This window comes from Gopherus flavomarginatus, chromosome 2 (genome assembly GCF_025201925.1).
Source record: "Gopherus flavomarginatus isolate rGopFla2 chromosome 2, rGopFla2.mat.asm, whole genome shotgun sequence".
In the NCBI taxonomy this organism is placed as follows: domain Eukaryota; kingdom Metazoa; phylum Chordata; order Testudines; family Testudinidae; genus Gopherus; species Gopherus flavomarginatus.
Genome location: NC_066618.1, coordinates 174330502 through 174348263, shown reverse-complemented (window position 1 = coordinate 174348263; position 17762 = coordinate 174330502). Strand labels below are relative to the sequence as shown.

General features: G+C 40.0%; 1 protein-coding gene across 6 annotated transcripts in view; it reads right to left on the bottom strand.

Moving 5' to 3' along the window:
* Window positions 1-17762, bottom strand: part of RELCH (RAB11 binding and LisH domain, coiled-coil and HEAT repeat containing) — a 124635-nt gene that overhangs the window by 90289 nt on the left and 16584 nt on the right. For all 6 annotated transcript variants that reach the window (XM_050939868.1, XM_050939869.1, XM_050939872.1 and 3 more), the window contains exon 2: window positions 13180-13269. In XM_050939868.1, the coding sequence (XP_050795825.1) occupies window positions 13180-13269 (90 nt within the window). The remainder of the gene's footprint in view (window positions 1-13179; window positions 13270-17762) is intronic.

Below are 17762 nucleotides of genomic sequence, written 5' to 3'. Positions count from 1 at the left end.
TTGGATTAAACACACACAGGCATCCAACCAAGGAAAGGGAAACAAAAATAAAATATAAAAAGCAAGGATGGGTGTAAAAAAAATATACAGTTTGTATTAAACATAAAGCATGCGGTCTTTATGGAACTCATGGACACATGCAGCAGAGTTGGCCTGAAAGCAAACTGGTGAACATTTTCCATAATCATAGCGGTCTACAGTTAACAAAACTGTAAGTTCAAGCTGTCTGACAAGGAATCGCTGTAGGTTTTTAATAAAATTACTATAATATGTATCTTAACTTTGCATTAAATTGAGGAAAATGTTATGATGCTTCCACCCCTTCCCTCTCCAAATCCTACTAACTAATATGCTGTGATTTTTTGGGATAAAACAAAGGGCAACGTTTTTTAAAAAGCTAGAGTTAGAGGTAGTGGAAGCAGTTTGTGTGGCAAAGCTGAAATAATTTAGAATGCCATGGTATTGTTGTCCTTTTAAACTATTTAAGGTTGTTTTATAATAAAGAAACTACATACTATTTTGCTACTTTGAGTAAATGCCATGGAGACATCTCTAAGTTTGAATCTCGCTGTATTTTTTGCTATGAGACAGTTACCAAAATGTCATTTACAAGGTTTTTTGTTAACATTGCTATGGAGTTTTCTGTTATTTTCTAGAAGTAGAATTGGATTTTTCACTTTAACAAGACGAAGTGAAGTTACTGCAACAAGTCAAAAACAAATTTAGATATGCATTGCTAAAAGAAAGACCTATATATCTCAGAGTCCTCAGAGGAAGCTTATAATACACTCACTTATTCATAAGTAATGTTTCCTCTGAAAGTTTTTACTTATACTACAGTTCTAAAACTAAGGTCAGTTGAACTCAGATTCAAAATTGGAGATTCAAAGACTATAATAAAATTGAGCTGTTCAACGTCTCCATTATGAATTATCCTAACAATGTTCCAATAAAGTTTATTCTAACTAGTATTTTTTAAATGTGAGTACAGTGCCGCTATCTTGAAAGTTATAAAAATCAAGGTCAGATATACAGTGGCTGTCAATTTAAAATATACTTTGAACCTATGTAAAAGGATTTAACAACTTTCCTTTTCACAGCCATTCACATTTAAATCTTTTGAGGGAACCTATTTAGGGAGTTATCAGTGTCCAGACACCTTACTGATTCAACTCAGCCAGGTACAGGGTATGCGCATTAGTCTGAATATCAAATGTAGGCAATTATACTTATGGTAAATACCAAATAGTCAGTTACCTAGAGAAAATGAAGTAGTTCAGTATTTAACTATAAGCGATAAAACTATATACTTAAGTATTAGCTAAAACTACTTTAGAGAGCTGAGATGGTCTAAACTAGTTTAATTTTAATACCGATGTGAAGCTAATGATGCTTTAACTCTGTCAAATAAGTTTAATATATTCTTCACACACTCATTGCCTAGAAACACTTTACTGGAGTATTCTGAAAGACTATTTTAGATGACAATGCCATGAACAAAGTGCTTCATTTAATTGGCTCTTGTTTGTAAGACGTATTACTCAGTGCTGGATAAAAATATACAAATAATTCAGTTTCCCTGTTGGATGTCATTAACAAGAGCCTCTTGACTATAAATGAGTGCATGGAAAAAAGATTCACTCAGTTTGCATTTATCCATCAAAACTGAAGTAGTAACTACAGTACATCACATTTACTATATGAAAGTAACTTGTTTGATGCACAGAATTTTACTGCAGCAGTACAAAAGCACAACTGAGGATCTGATGAGAAAGTATGTAAAAGATCTCTTTAGTCAGCAATGCTGATCTGCAAACATTTCTTTCTGTGCAACCAAGTTAGAAAATGTTTTTACTGAAAATTACACATAACTAATCATTTTTAGTATTTGCTTAAACATATGAACATCACACAAGTTTATAGTTAGATTCTAAATAGTAATGTGTTGATTTATTCAATTTTGAAAAATATAAAAACCATGTAACTGAATTTAGATAAAATCATCATTTAACAAAAAGTGAGCATGTATTCATATTTCTGGATCTCTTTAAAATATTATAAAATGATAAAAAATAAATTACAGAAAAATTGCAGATCAGAAGTGCCCTGCATCAGAATGATATAAATGTAAAATAATATTGGTAAAAAACAAAGTGGAGAAACTCAGGAATCCCACTGAGGAAAACTGAAGCAGAAATAAGAGAGACATATGACTGAAGGCATAGAAAGCCAAAAAACCCATGTCAGACAAACCCATGTCAGACGGCAAGAATTAAAATTTGAGTGAACTGCAATGATGCTGAAGGAATAAAAACCACAACCATTATGACTTTACCTGCTTGTTCCTATCAAAATGGGTTACTCTGCTGCATGTTTCTCTTTAAACGGCTTAAGATTTTAAATGAGACAAATATCTGAGGAGCATTAGCTCTACAGTATGTCAAATCCACCACATTATATGGCACAAAATAAAACTGACACTGTTAAGTCTCACATCTCATTTCTTACTGTGTATAACTCAGCTATTTTAGCTCCCACCAACCTGACAAAATTTCAGTTTTCAGGAACCTAAATTTGCCTTTTTAAAAAAAAATTAAAAGTGTACATTTGTCAGCATTTGCCTTTTCTTACTGTGCATGATTTGTAAAATGTTAGTCCAGAATATTGATTAATCTTTAAAAATATCATTCAGAGTTAACTTTTTATTTGAGAGAGAATTATGCATATTTCAACAAGTAGCTTCATTTCATGATGTCTTGTTACTGCATTCTTTATCATACAACAATGGCCAGCACCAACATCAATATATGCTGATAGTTCTAGCTGGGGAGATCTTTTTTACTTTATTTAAGAGAAAAATTACACTGCCTGATAACTTAGCAAATATTGACCACTGTATGGTATCAGTACCTTGTTGTCAGGGAGTTTAATTCTCTTGTGATCTAAGGGCAGCATGTATAAATAATCCAATGGACTGTTTTAAGTGCCAGGTTTGATGGACCAGCTAACAGGTACAGCCCATTAGGCAACCTGGAGGGAGGGCTTATCAAGAGCAATCCGAATTAGTCTAAGGCCATGTCTACATCTAAAATTTTGCAGCGCTGGTTGTTACAGCTGTATTAGTACAGCTGTATAGGGCCAGAGCTGCAGAGTGGCCACACTTACAGCAACCAGCGCTGCAAGTGGTGTTAGATGTGGCCACACTGCAGCGCTGTTGGGCGGCTTCAAGGGAGGTTCGGGGAACGCGAGAGCAAACCGCGGCGAAGCTGGTCTCCTTTCCCGGTTTGCTCTCTCGTTCCCCGAACCCCCGAACAAGCAGGTCTCCTTCCCTGCGGTTTGCTGGGTGGTTCGGGGAACGCGAGAGCAAACCCGGGAAAGGAGACCAGCTTCGCCGCGGTTTGCTCTCGCGTTCCCTGAACAAGCAGGTCTCCTTCCCTGCGGTTTGCTGGGTGGTTCCGGGAACGCGAGAGCAAACCGCGGCGAAGCTGGTCTCCTTCCCCGGTTTGCTCTCGCGTTCCCCGAACCCCGAGCAAGCAGGTCTCCTTCCCTGCGGTTTGCAGGGTGGTTCCGGGAAACGCGATAGCAAACCGCGGCGAAGCTGGTCTCCTTCCCCGCGGTTTGCTCTCGCGTTCCCGGAACCACCCAGCAAACCGCAGGGAAGGAGACCTGCTTGCTCGGGGTTCGGGGAACGCGAGAGCAAACCGCGGCGAAGCTGGTCTCCTTTCCCGGTTTGCTCTCGCGTTGCCGGAACCACCCAGCAAACCTCAGGGAAGGAGACCTGCTTGCTCGGGGTTCGGGGAACGCGAGAGCAAGCCGGGGAAGGAGACCAGCTTGATTACCAGAGGCTTCCTCAGGTATGCTGGGATACCTGCTTATTCCACGGAGGTCAAGAAAAGCGCTGGTAAGTGTCTATACTTGATTACCAGCGCTGGATCACCAGCGCTGGATCCTCTACACCCGAGACAAAACGGGAGTACGGCCAGCGCTGCAAACAGGGAGTTGCAGCGCTGGTGGTGCCCTGCAGATGTGTACACCTCCTAAGTTGCAGCGCTGTAACTCCCTCACCAGCGCTGCAACTTTCTGATGTAGACAAGCCCTTAGTGTTTGGCATGAGACAGCTCTCTTAAGGAAGAAATTGAGTTTCCTCCCACCTCTGTGAGGAAAGCAGAGATTCAGAAGCTGGAGCTCAGAATGTGGCTCATCTCCCTACAGGAGGACATCATTGAACTTAGCACTGTGCCTTAAAATTCAATGGTTTCTGTAGTCTATTCACCTTCCAAGTTAGGAAGGCAAAACTATCCAGGTAGAATTTGCTTCAAGAGACTGGGGTTGCTTGCTCCTCCTGCAAGGAAGAAGAGCTCAGATTGCCTTCAGCTGCCTTAGGAAAGCACTGAGCCTGCACTAGTGAAGTTGAACCTTCCAAGTAACTTACTAGGGTCAAGATTTAAAAAAAACCACGATTATTTTCAGTGCTTCAATTTGTGAGTGACTAATCTGAGACACCTTAAAGAGGCTTGATTTTCAAGGTGGGTTGACTCAACACTTTCTTAAAAACCAGGCTTCTTTAAGAATCTCAAAATCATTAGACACTTGAGACTCTTAACCCTAAGGCTGAGAACTCCAGTTTAAAAACACTCTGAAAGAAAGGGTCAGAGAATACTTCTGAGAAGGCAGGGGGACAGGCAGAAGGAGTGCAGGGCTATGTTATGTTACTAATCTTCTCTCTGCACCAAGAAAATTAAGTAGTTGCAATAAATATCTGAACTATACTCAGCTTGGTATCTGGTTCTTGGAGAGCCACTTGATCAAATACATCCTTGTAAGTAGTACAATTCACGTTACTTCAGTGAAATTTGTAATATTTTCTCTCTGAATCAGAGTTTGTCAGCCTTTTTCCATAGTATTTCACACATGACAGTGTAAAGGCAGTTACTGTATAGGCAAGTGTCTCTATTCCTATCATACTGTATCTTCTGAAGTCACTATGTTTGCAGTGTTACTGTAGCTACATTGGTCCCAGGATATTAGAGAGAAAGAAGGTGGGTGAGGTTATATCTTTTATCAGACCAACTTCTATTGCTGAAAGAGACAAGCTTTCGAGCTATAGGGAGCTCTTCTTCAGGAGCAGGGAAAGATACTCAGCATGTCACAGCTAAATACAAAGTGGAATGGACTATTTAGCATAAGTAGTTATATACTGTAAGAGACCATTTCATCTGTGGTAATGAGATTACTAGAACATCTTGTAGATGCAGGGAGGAAGGGAGAGCCAGACAGAAGAAAAAAGAAGAGTGATAGGGAAGGGAAGAATGGAACTGACAGATCTGACAGTTGGGATTGATTTTTTCAGTTAGTTTACATTCATTAATTACACAAATCAAGGCATCACATGCCTAAAATTTCCAAACCGACAGCTCTAGCAGGTATAGTTTAGTAGTTATTGGATACATTTTCCAAATTTCAATTAACATAATTTCAAATCGCTACAATATTTCTATACCACAGAGTGAATTTAAGATGGAGCAGAAGCCTCAGTTCTTATGTTCCATTCTCTTAATACAGGATGCTATAGCTTTTTGATTGCAAGTCTGCATTCTTTATTAGTCTGTAGGAATGAAACCCATTTTCATTAGCTTGTTATTTTACCATAATGAATGTTAAGAGGAGGAATATTAAACCCCATCATCTCTTCAACATCAACTTTTATTAATTGTTTTCAATTAACTCACTTAAAATAAACCATGATTTTAGGTGAAAGAAAAATCAAGTATACAACTGAATCAATTTTCCAGAAAAATGAGTTAGCTTTGGGCAATTTTCCCCTAATATCACAAGCTTCAATGACAAATGAATTTTGGATCACTCTTTTTGGATTGTTTAAATATGTATATAGGTAATTTCTGATACCCAGGTCTTGATGTATTATATCAGGGGTCTAAGCAGCAAAATGAATTTCCTTTAAGTTGCAATTTGGTTTGTCATCTAAATTCACATATCCGGCCTGATGAATTTTCATGTCTTACATCTTCCCCCCTCCGCCCCCAAAAGAAATGAAGATGAAAAAAATTCAGTCACAGTACAGGTCCTCTTCATCAGATTCCCCAGATAAGCTCACATGAGACCCTGCCCTCCACCCCCAGCCACTTCAACTACAGATAGGATCAAATGGACGGGCAAAACTGAAGTGCGCAAAACCATTTTCTTTTCTGCTTATAGAATTCACCAAGGAAGACTGAACATCAATACTGAGAACTGGAATAGACAAATAAACAGATGCCTTGAACTGTTACAATAAGAAGTCTGAAAATAAGGAGAGTGCTGTACATTATGACAAGAAGAGCAATACAAGGACTTCCATTTGGCAGGTATCAAATTTTTGCCACTATATTCTTTGAATGTAGCAAAGTGGGTTCTAATAGTGACTAGCCATGGCACAATTCTGATTTTACAAACAAATCAGGACCAGTTTATTTTAGCTACTGATCAATACAATGGCTTTCTATCTTTCTTACTGCTTTCAAGGGGGCACAACAATAAAATCAGAAATTATGGGTTCTGTCTAGAGAAATCTTTAAAAGGGAGGATAGCAGTATGAAAAGGTAGTTAATTTCAAGAGCTAGGATGAACTATTATCAAAAGGAGCCTTGTATATTAGATTATGCCCTCACTTCTTCCCAAGACTGAAATTTAAACTCTTAAGACCACTATGATATCAAAGTATCTCCTTAGACAAGAGGAGAAAAAGTGAGAGAAAGCAAGAGAAGAATAAGAAGAGGGATTACGTTAGTCAAGTTTATTTTGCAAATTTAAAAACAGGTTGTCTTTGCAACTAAGAGGTACTTTAAGAGCAACAATTGTAGCTCAGATTTTATTTAAAGGGACACTGAAAATTTAAAAAAAGAAAGAAAAGTCCAGTGCTGGAAACAGTTTTCCTTATGCTAAAATAACATTTAAAGATTAAATAAAATTATTTTCAATCTTTTATAGTAGTTTATTCTGTGTGTTTCTGACAGAACTGTGCATCACCATGTAGCTCGAAAGCTTGTCTCTCTCAAAAGAAGTTGGTCCAATAAAATATATTAGCTCACCCACTTTATGTCTCTAATATTCTGGGATCTCCACAGCTACAACAACACTGTATACTGTACAGTCAGATCATCATTTGGGTGGATCATTCACACAGCAGCAGGGGAAAGAGATTTGTGTTGCCTTTAGCTATACTAGGATTCAAACTCTCTGGATCTTTTCAAAAACTTTAAATGGTCCTAGCCACAAAGGATCAGTATTCAAACTTGCACCTGTTCCAAAATTCTTAAGTCACTTTTTTAAGACTAAAATATTTTGTATACATCACCACTGACATAGTAATGTCATGCAAAATTGTGCTATTAGTTTATTACTCAGTTCATAGTCCATTTCTGTAACATCACATTTAGAAGGACCAATGAGATCTGTTCCTTGTAACTTGGTATCAGTGTAAGGCCCAAAAAATCTGAGTTGCTTTCAGTTATTTAAAAAATGCCCTTTGCTATAGTTAAAACACCTTTAATTTTTACTTTGATTTGGAGTTGGCTTTCTAGATTTTACATTGGAGTGCTATCAAATTTTCTGCAATTAAGATTCCTTCCATTATTCCTGATCAAAAGCGACTGATGCAGTATTATAATAGTGTGTTAGCACCATTATAGTTAAGGTGCATCAAGACTTCTGTGTAAAATCTGACCTCACTGAACCCTCTAAAATCTACACTTACTCAGATTTCTTTGGAATTTCATGAGCTCAGGAGGGTGCAAGGCATGGTTAGCGATCCAAATTTAGGTTCATTTGAACTAAGGACAGCAGTGATATAAGCCCAGAAAAAAGTAGCCATTTTTCAAAAAGTTTCAAGGTTTTTTTTTGTGCCACACCAGAAATCAAACTATGGATTTGATGTGCATCAAAAGGGTCTCAACCTGTTGAGTTTTACTGAAGGTAATGCCCTCATGATGCTGTATGATTGAGTATGACCATTTATATAATTGATATTACAATATGCAATTGCAATAAATCTTGAACAAAGTGTCATGTAAGGTGTCAATAGAAAAGTTACGATCTACTAAGTATGATTACCCTGTTTATATGCATGTATCATCGTTGTATCTGAAGTTATATATATTTGCTATGTACTGGTATCTTAAATGCGTTGTATTCTTGGGTAACAACCACCCGACAGAATTTACATTAGGGCCAGACAGCTCTGTATCGATGGCCTATCAAAGACACTCACATTAGCTCTCACAATGGACCATAGAAGAAACTCAACCAGCCCAGATGGCTCTTCCTGAGGACACCTCAGACTTCAAGGGGCCAATGGCCACCCGCTGTGGTTCAGTAAACTATGTAAGGGCATGTGATATATTCCTGTAATTCCAGACTCCATCTTTGACCACTAACAGTATTGCCCATGCCCCCTCCCCTCTAATCCCCTGGATTTGGCAGCAGCCAACGGGAATTATTTGGATACACTCCATGTGCAGTCAGTGTGTTAGGCACTAGATGTACCTACATTATGTAGTGGAGGTGGTAGTTGGCTTACTTTGTAAAGATGTGTCTGTGATATGAGAACTTGAGTGAATTACTTTGACATGTGTAATAGAGCTCTGATTAGACTATGAGATCTATATTTCGCAAACTCCAATGAATTTGAGCAAAGGCAAAAGCTACCTGTGTACCTTCAGGATGCAGAATGCATCATTTCAGTGCAGACCTGTGTACATTATATAATTAGCAGAGTACAAGAGGTTTTAGCATGAAGGATACTGTGAGTAGTGAGTTGGGATATGACAGCAGTCTAAGCATTTATTATCTGCATGCACTCCAGGTAAAGTGAGTGTGTAGCTTGGGGTGGGCAAACTTTTTGGCCTGAGGGCCACATCTGGGTATGGAAATTATATGACAGGCCATGAATGCTCACAGTTCCTGACCAATGAGAGCTGCAGGGGTGCTGCTTGGAGCAGGGGCAGTGTGTGGTGCCCCCTGCTGCCCCTATGAGCTGGAAGGGGGACATGCCGCTGCTTCCAGGAGCCGCACAGAGCAGGGCAAGCCCCAGACCCTGCTCCCCGTCGGGAGTTCGAGGGCCAGATTTAAATGTCTGGATGCAGTCCCTGGGCTGTAGTTTACCCACCCCTGTTGTAGCTATGCTGAATGACAGAGGCAGTAGTTAGCTCTGCTTGGTAGAAGTGTATTTGCAAGATCTGTGAATTACTTGGAGTGCATGACAGAGTTGTGATTATGGCCTGAGATCTAGGTTTTCCATTATTGCGTCTGTGAGGAAAGGGAAGAGGTGCATGTTTACCTTCAGCATGCAGCAGGTATTTCTCTGCAGAACTGCATAGGTTTTGTCAGGAGCAGGGCACAGAGCTTATATTACAAAGGACATTGTCCGCAATGAGATGGAATATGAGATGACCTAATGCTTTAACGATTGTTAAGTGAAACTGAAGGTTGAGATAGTATCCTGTGAAGCAGTGTAAGGGAAATGCAAAAGGCTGTGAAGTGATTCTTAAATTGTATAGGCATGATAATCTTTCTGGGGAGTTGCTAAATGTGCGAGTATGTCAGGATCTGTAACCTCCTGATGCCTACAGTGACAAGAGCCAGTGTGAATATATGCATACTGAGAAGTTGCTTGAAGAGGGTGGCATGATCAACCTTCTCCCTGCCCCTCACTTTTTCCTTGAAAAGTATTAGCTGGAATCCTGGGGATGAGAGTGAATGGGTTGTAGAAGCCGGTGAAGAGCTTATACATTTCAGCAACTGGAGGGGGGATATCAGAATAAAGGTATTTGTATTAATGGGGCATTGCTGAAAGAAGGTAGAGTTAAGGCTGCATGAGCAACCTTAACTGTGCATTTCCTGGTTTTCAGAAGCTTTACTCAACTCAATATTTTGCAAAGGGACAATATACCATCAAGAAAACTTATCTCCGTATTAAAGTAGTTTTTTGCCAATGAACAGAGCTGATGCTCTGATTGGGGTAAATTTCCCCATCTCTCCTCAGGTAGCTTTTACGCAATTTATGGGTTCTGGAGTGTATGATAAAACTGGGCAAAGTCCACAGTAGTTCTCCCAACAGCAGCATTGAGGGGAAAATAATTTTATCCATTCAATTTCCTCATTCAAAAAAACCCTACCAGCTACAAATGTCAGGGCTTTCTGGAGCACTTAATTTGGAACACACTCTGAGAAGGACAATTCTAAATGCATAAAAGAAACTGAAACTTGTAATGTGTACGTAGCAAAGTCTGGCCATCAGACAGATAATCACCATCTTTAATTGGTTGACCAGTGCAATATGCTCTTGGCAAGAAATACCATTCAACAAGTTGGTTGCCAAATTCTGCACCAGTTTCAACAATCTTCTGAGCAGCATATTGTGACACTGGTAGACCAGCGCCAGCTCATGCCAAAGTCCCTAGGTCTCAAGTTTATACTATCAAATGCATAGCTGGAAACCAGTTTGACTCACCTTTGTACTGTTATTGCTAAAATAGGTACTAGACTTGTAACAATGTGTTTAGTGTTTAGACTTTATGAAATGCTTGTAAATTGCTACATGTATTAATCTTGCTTATTGTACCTGTAACCCTTTCTATAAGATAACATTTATTGTTTGTTCTGTAATTGCAAAAATGTTTGCTTTGAAACTATAAATCCAGTCAGGGGAGAAGCATTACCGAGTGTGACATACTAGTTCACCACAAGAGATGCTATCTCCTCCCCAACAAAAGCAGGTCTATAGACATCGGACAAAAGATTTTGTTGATTGCTTCCCACACAGCCCTGAAGAGAGTATGTGCCCAAGCCTTCATCCTGTCACAGCTTGAACACTGTGGAACGGAAGTAAAATGCCTGTTGAGGAGAAATTATTCCTGTGCTGCTTGAACTCTGAGGGACAAGAATTTCTAAGGATAACCAAGGAGTTCCCACCTGTTTTGGATGGGTTAGCCCTATAGGTATACAGAGTCTGCTTACAATAGAAGTTACAGTCACCTTTCGAAAGGTGACTAACTCACTTGTGTGTGTATGTGCACATGCTTTAACTTTGTAAATAACTCATTTCTTTTTCCTAGTTAAATATACCTTTAGTTGGTTTGTTACAGGATTGGCGATAAGTGTTGTCCTTGGTTTGAGATCTGAGTACAAATGACCCATGGTAAGTGACCCATCCTTTGGGACTGGGGGTAAGCTGAGTATTATTGTGGGTTTTTTTCTGTAAAGCAACCATCTATCACAAAGTCAAGCTTGCCTAGGTGGCAAAATAGTCGCCTTGTGCATTCCAGTCTGTCTGTGACCCCATGATAAAACTGTTAAGTTTATACTCCTAAAGCACTATAAACTTGTTACAGGCTTGGCAAAATCTAATTACAGAACATAAAACCAGTTTGGGGTTTTTGCTCTGTTTTCTGGCACTCTACTCTGAGGTTGGCACTCACAGTGGTGAGTCACTCCAGACAGCGTGACACACACCTCAGCAGTTTAATTTCAAAGTAAAAAGACAGTAACATGGGTCACATCTGAGAGAAGCTGTTGAAAACGTACGTAAAAACCAAAAAGTAATCTTGGCCTTTGCTGTTCTATGATCACGTAACTGCAGCTGGATCTACTTCTAGACCCCTCTCGATTGCAAACAAAAGAATCATAGAATATCAGAGTTGGAAGGGACCTCAGGAGGTCATCTAGTTCAACCCCCTGCTCAAAGCAGGACCAATCCCCAGACAGATTTTTACCCCAGTTCCCTAAATGGCCCCCTCAAGGATTGAACTCACAACCCTGGGTTGAGCAGGCCAATGTTCAAACAACTGAGCGATCCCCCCACAAAAGGTAGAGAAACATCCTTAAAAAGGGGCAGCTATCCTTGCCATTTCCTGTTGCTTCCCTCATCCAACATCTTGTGATTCACAGAAAAGAGCAGATATCAAATACATCAATTACACTTGAGGTTGAGATCAAAGAGAAACCTCTCATATATATGTTTTTGATTTAGATAATGCTTATCTGGCCTGGGTGTAGGCTAAGCTGATAGAAAGTACCTGGTAGATAAACACAGATCCTTAATTTCATAAGGTTGCTATGGACAGCTAGTCTTCATTAAATAGCTCATCTGCTGAAATCCAGCTTTGAGAAGGTAGGTCAGATTAATTCCATACTATTGCAACGCTTATATAACAGTAACAAGAAAATGATCTAATGATAAAACTACAGGAGACAACTGCATTTTAAGTATGTATTTTAGGCTTCACCATTATCTTAAAATGAGGCTTATACTCTGTGATGCACATATCATAGTCGGGTACAATATGCCTCAGAGATTTGTTATATCAAGTCTCTTATGTTACAAGTACACGATTTTCTACCTGCTGGCACTGAAAACAGTAAAAACTGAAAATCTAGGTTTTTTCCTCTCCTGGCTCATGCATCACCAATGCATTTCGCAACTAGAACCTAATTAAAAGGGTGGTTTTGAGTAAGATCAAAAATAATCCAGCACACACTCCCAATGTTATATTGGCTCTGCATCATTGACAAGAAAAGGTATTTGTCACTTAATGCAAGCAGGTACCAAATATTTGGGAAGAGCAGATCTATTTAAAGAAAAAGAGTTGCCATTTTTTACATGGTCCCTTTTCTTACCACTACACTAAGTGTCTACAGCAGTGGGTAGTAGAAGAATGAAGTCTTCCCTTATGACAGTTGTCTGGGAACAAAAAAAAACAGAGGGGGAATTTATGGCCAGCATACTTACTGGGGTTACATTGGCATTAATTATCAGTAAGCAATTGTTGCTCTCATAGCGCAGGTTTTGACAATTTTCAAGTACCCCTGTGGCTGTGGCAAACAATACATTGAGGAGATGGCAGTACAGCATAGAATCTCATGTATTCTGAGGACAGGGCATTAAGAGGGATATATTTTGCTCCTTTTCATTCCTAAAATTACTTAACAGCAGCACTTCAGCTGAGCTAACTGAAAGATGATTTGGAATAAACCTGAGGTAGTAAAATACAATCCAGTACAATATTTAACATGTTGCTGGAAAGGAAAGATGCAATTTATAAATGCTGCTGCCCAAAAAACCCCCTTGAAGCCATATGGTAACCCTAGTATTCTAGGACTCCCATCCCACACAATCCGACTCACCTGCTACGCGTTCATCTGTCTCCCTGTTTCCATCATCAGAGTATCTTGCAAAGTCTAAGGAATCAAGGGTACTAATGCTTCCAGCTCGATCTACAAGAGGTGAAACAGGATTTTAATCATTTGTAAGAAGTCCTAAAAATTGCAACCGTTCAATGAACAAAAAATAGATTTTGGGTTTTTTTTAGAAATTTTGAAATAGATGATTACTCAAGTATTGTGTATGGTTAAAATTGTTTTTTAAACCTTCACATGTTTACAAAAAGTAGTATAATAGCGAAACAAAATATTTAAGAGCTCGATTTTTCTTATTTTTAATTTTTTTTGAAAAAAAAGAGCACTGCAGCAAGACTATCCTGACTATAGGGAAACATGCAACAGTGAGGGGACAAAATGTAACATTCTTGCTTCCAATAAAGTATGTCAGGAGAAAACTAATTCTCTGATGGCTATACAGCAATTCTTTTTCCGTCAGGCGCCACAGAGTTTTTTTGTTTATATCCTTTTGCTGTTATACATATGGTCTAATTACTTTGTAATGGATTTCAAGAATACCAGCTCAGTTTGCATTAGAAATTTTAATTGCTAATGAGATGCAGGTTTGTGGCTGCTAGAATCCTTTACTTTATTCCCTATTCTAATGTTTTGAGGCAGTTCAGCAGATATATTGCAATCAGAAGAAATGCTTCTCTATAGTGCTCACTGCTGTTCTGTGTGGACAAGCCTTAATAGGCAACACCAAAACCACCATAAGAGAATGGGAGCAAAAAGTGAAGAAAATTTCTAGAGTAGGAAACTTTTTATAAAGATTAATGTGTGCATTTTGCCAAAAAAGTTTAGAAAACCCATTTTTTTCTGTATGCTTACTGTATATTTGCAACCTAAAGGCACAAATTTATAATTACATACCAAAACTGTTAAAAGAACATGAAGGTTGAAAAGTTAGAAAGTGGCACACTGAAGGTTGCCTATGCATTCTTAATTCAGTCCCCTTGTGTGTCTGCATTATGATACAGACTTAAATTTAACACATTCTATTTTTTTTCTCCCCCACAGGACCCCAGCTTCATTTGTTACAGAATTTGGAATGTGTAGTGAATGAGCCTGGGACTGGAAGAAGAGAAAAGCTTGTAGCATGTTAAAGCAGTTGAATGCTGCTCTGGAGAATTAGAGCAGTGGTTCTCAAACTTTTGTACTGTTGACTCCTCTCAAATAGCAAGCCTCTGAGTGCGACCCACCTTATACATTAAAAACACTTTTTAATATATTTAAGACCACTATAAATGCTAGATGCAAAGCAGAATTTGGGATGGAGGCTGACAGCTCATGACCCTCCCCCCCATAATAAGCTCACAACCCCCGAGTAGTCCCAACCCTCAGTTTGAGAATCCTTGAATTAGAAGCAAGGATAGAATCTGCCACAGATACAAAACTGAAGAAAAAGCTTCAATGGGGTTGCACACAAACTATTTAATAGGAGTGGAAGAGAAGCATATCACAGATAACTCAAAGTACATATGTAATTTTCACAAATAAATAACATTATAGACAAAGTAATCTAATTCAGCCTGAATTTGTCTGACCACATTAAATAGCAAGTAGAATAGATATCTGCATTACACAACGTAAATTAAACACTAGACTTAAGTGAAGAAAACTATTTAAAAAACAAGTCCCTCTTCCCAAAAGGAAGATTCGAAACAGGCTTTAAATGTAAATAGAAATTTCAAAAAGTCAATTGTGAAAACAAAATTACCGAGAAACCTTAGGTAGCTGTACTTAGAAGTGTTCAATATTTTTCAATTTGTGTCATTTAACATCTTCATTAACTGAAGATGGTGAGTTCTATGGATGTTTCAGCAATACAGATAAACACGGTATAAATGCTAACTTGTTACTGAGCTTCCAATGAACCCACCTTATTTTGTAAATGCAGAATTCAGTTTTGTCCTGTTTGGGACATTCTGTTATATAAGGTCAGGGTGCAAGACTTGCAAGACTAGAAGATACTATACTACAATAACTCCTCACTTAACATCCTCTCGCTTAACATTGTTTTGATCTTATGTCCCAGCTCCATTACAGAACATGCTCGTTTAAAGTTATGCAATGCTCCGCTGTAACGTTGTTTGGCTACCTGCTTTGTCCACAGCTGGTAGCCCCCCCCCAATCAGCTCCACTACGTCCCGTCCCGTCTCCCCCCCGCGGCTCCCACCTGCCAGCAGACCCCACGATTAGTGCCTTCGCCCTCCTCCTGCCCGCGGCAATCAGCTGGTTTGTGGTGTTGGGGGGGGCGGGGGAAGAGCGAGGACTTGGCACACAGGCTCCCCGTCCCTCCCCTGTCTCCTGGGGGAGAAGAGGCGGGTTAAGGGTGGGGGCTTGGGGGAAGGGGTGGAGTGGGTGAGCTGCGGGTTGAAACCCCGACCCCTGGTGCTTGTATAGTAGGGGAAGCTGCAGCTGCTGCTGCGCAGTGTGCTTCTCTTAGCCTACAGCACCTTCAGTCTCCTTGCCTGCCTCATCGTCTGCAGTGCCAGTGGGCTGTGCCTGTGTAGGGTAAGGCGGGGCACCTCCCATTGCTTCATGCTCAGCAATGATGATTATATTAAATTGTTTCTTTAAAATGGCTTGCAACTTATACCTGTATTAAATTGCTTGTTTAAAATGTATATAATGCCTTTTATCTGACTAAAAAAAAAACTTCCCTGGAACCTAGCTCCCACCCCCAATTTACATTAATTCTTATAGGGAAAATGGATTCGCTTAACATCATTTCACTTAAAGTCGCATTTTTCAGGAACATAACTACAACGTTAAGTGAGGAGTTACGTATTAATTTTAGATGGTCACTGAGCCAAAACCTTCAAAACAGAAGCAAATGAAGAGAAACCCTCAGAAATCTTCAGAAGAAATTAACTTTGAGCAATTAGAGCAGCAGTCAAAGTTAGCAAGCCACCTACTAACAGGCTGGAATTCTATAAAGGGTTTTCAAGGGCCATGGGTTTCTTTCAAGCTAGTGAAATGATAGTAGTCCATGATAGCCACTCCAGATTAGATTAAATGCCCTGATCAAGAGCATATTCTTTTTCTTACTATTTTTGGCATGTTTTAATGATTGTTTATGGACAAGAGTAACAGAACTAATGGTTACACAAGATACCAATTATAAAGAGAGACAAATGGTTACATTTTAAAGAGGGCATGTTGGGGTCTGCCAAGTACTAAAACCTTTAAAGCAAATGACAGTACTCCACAAACAAGCAATGTCATCACATGTTTTAGAAGTTTCAGATCACATGAAGTAGTAGTTTCCTAAAGACAGTTTGGTTTAAATCCTGATGCATATGGGGCAAAGTCAGAACCCAAACAACGCATAGCAATAACGAAAAATAACTTTGTATGATTGCAGGTAGTAGCTCACACCAGCATCCTGCTCTGGAGAGGCAACAGCAACACTGATTTACCACTGCCTGCTAAATAACTAGTCAGAGTCTACTCTAAGTAGACAACATGAATAGCACAGAGTAGACAACATGTCCAAGAAGCTTTACCATTTGACCAGTACAACTCTAACCACAAAGTATTTGGTTTCTGAAGTTGACTACATTCCATCACCATTTTTTAAAATGATCTACTTCACTTACAAATTCACACTGACAGGATTGACAAAAGGTATGTTAGGAGGAGCCATTTATAAAAGGAAAGTGTTCCAGCCTTAAGTTGTTACACAGTCTAACAGTTGAAGGGCTTGTCTACACTACAGAGTTGCAGCGCTGGTGAGGGGGTTACAGCGCTGCAACTTAGGATGTGTACACACCTGCATGGCACTACCAGCGCTGCAACTCCTTGTTTGCAGCGCTGGCTGTACATCCGGTCGTGCCTCGGGTGTAGAGGATCCAGCGCTGGATCACCAGCGCTGGTCATCAGGTGTAGACACTCACCAGCGTTTTTGTTGACCTCCGTGGCATAAGCAGGTATCCCAGCATACCTGAAGAAGCCTCTCTGGTAATCAAGCAAACTCCACTGCCCTGTGCTCACCTCACCCCTCCTTTAAATGCCCCGGGAAATTTAAAAATCCCCTTCCTATTTGCTCAGCCAGGTGTGGAGTGCAATTAATCTATCAATCACTCAGCGACCATGCCTCCACGCACCAAACGAGCCCCAGCATGGACCAATGCAGAGCTGCAGGACCTCATTAGTGTTTGGGGAGAGGAGGCTGTGCAAACACAGCTGCGCTCCAGAAGGAGAAATTATGATACGTATGGGCAGATATCGCAGTCCTTGATGAGAAGGGGCCATGAACGGGACGCCTTGCAGTGCAGGGTAAAAATTAAAGAGCTGAGGAGTGCGTACTGCAAAGCCCGTGAGGGAAATCGCCGCTCAGGAGCTGCCCCCACAACCTGCCGCTTTTACAAGGAGCTGGATGCCATACTTGGGTGTGACCCCACTGCGAATCCTAGGAGCACGATGGAGAGTTCAGAGCAGGGAGCAGTGGGGGATGTTGTAGAGGACGGAGATAGTGAGGCTACTGGCTTGGAGGGAGACACCCCAGAGTCCCAGGACACATGCAGCCAGGATCTCTTCTCAAG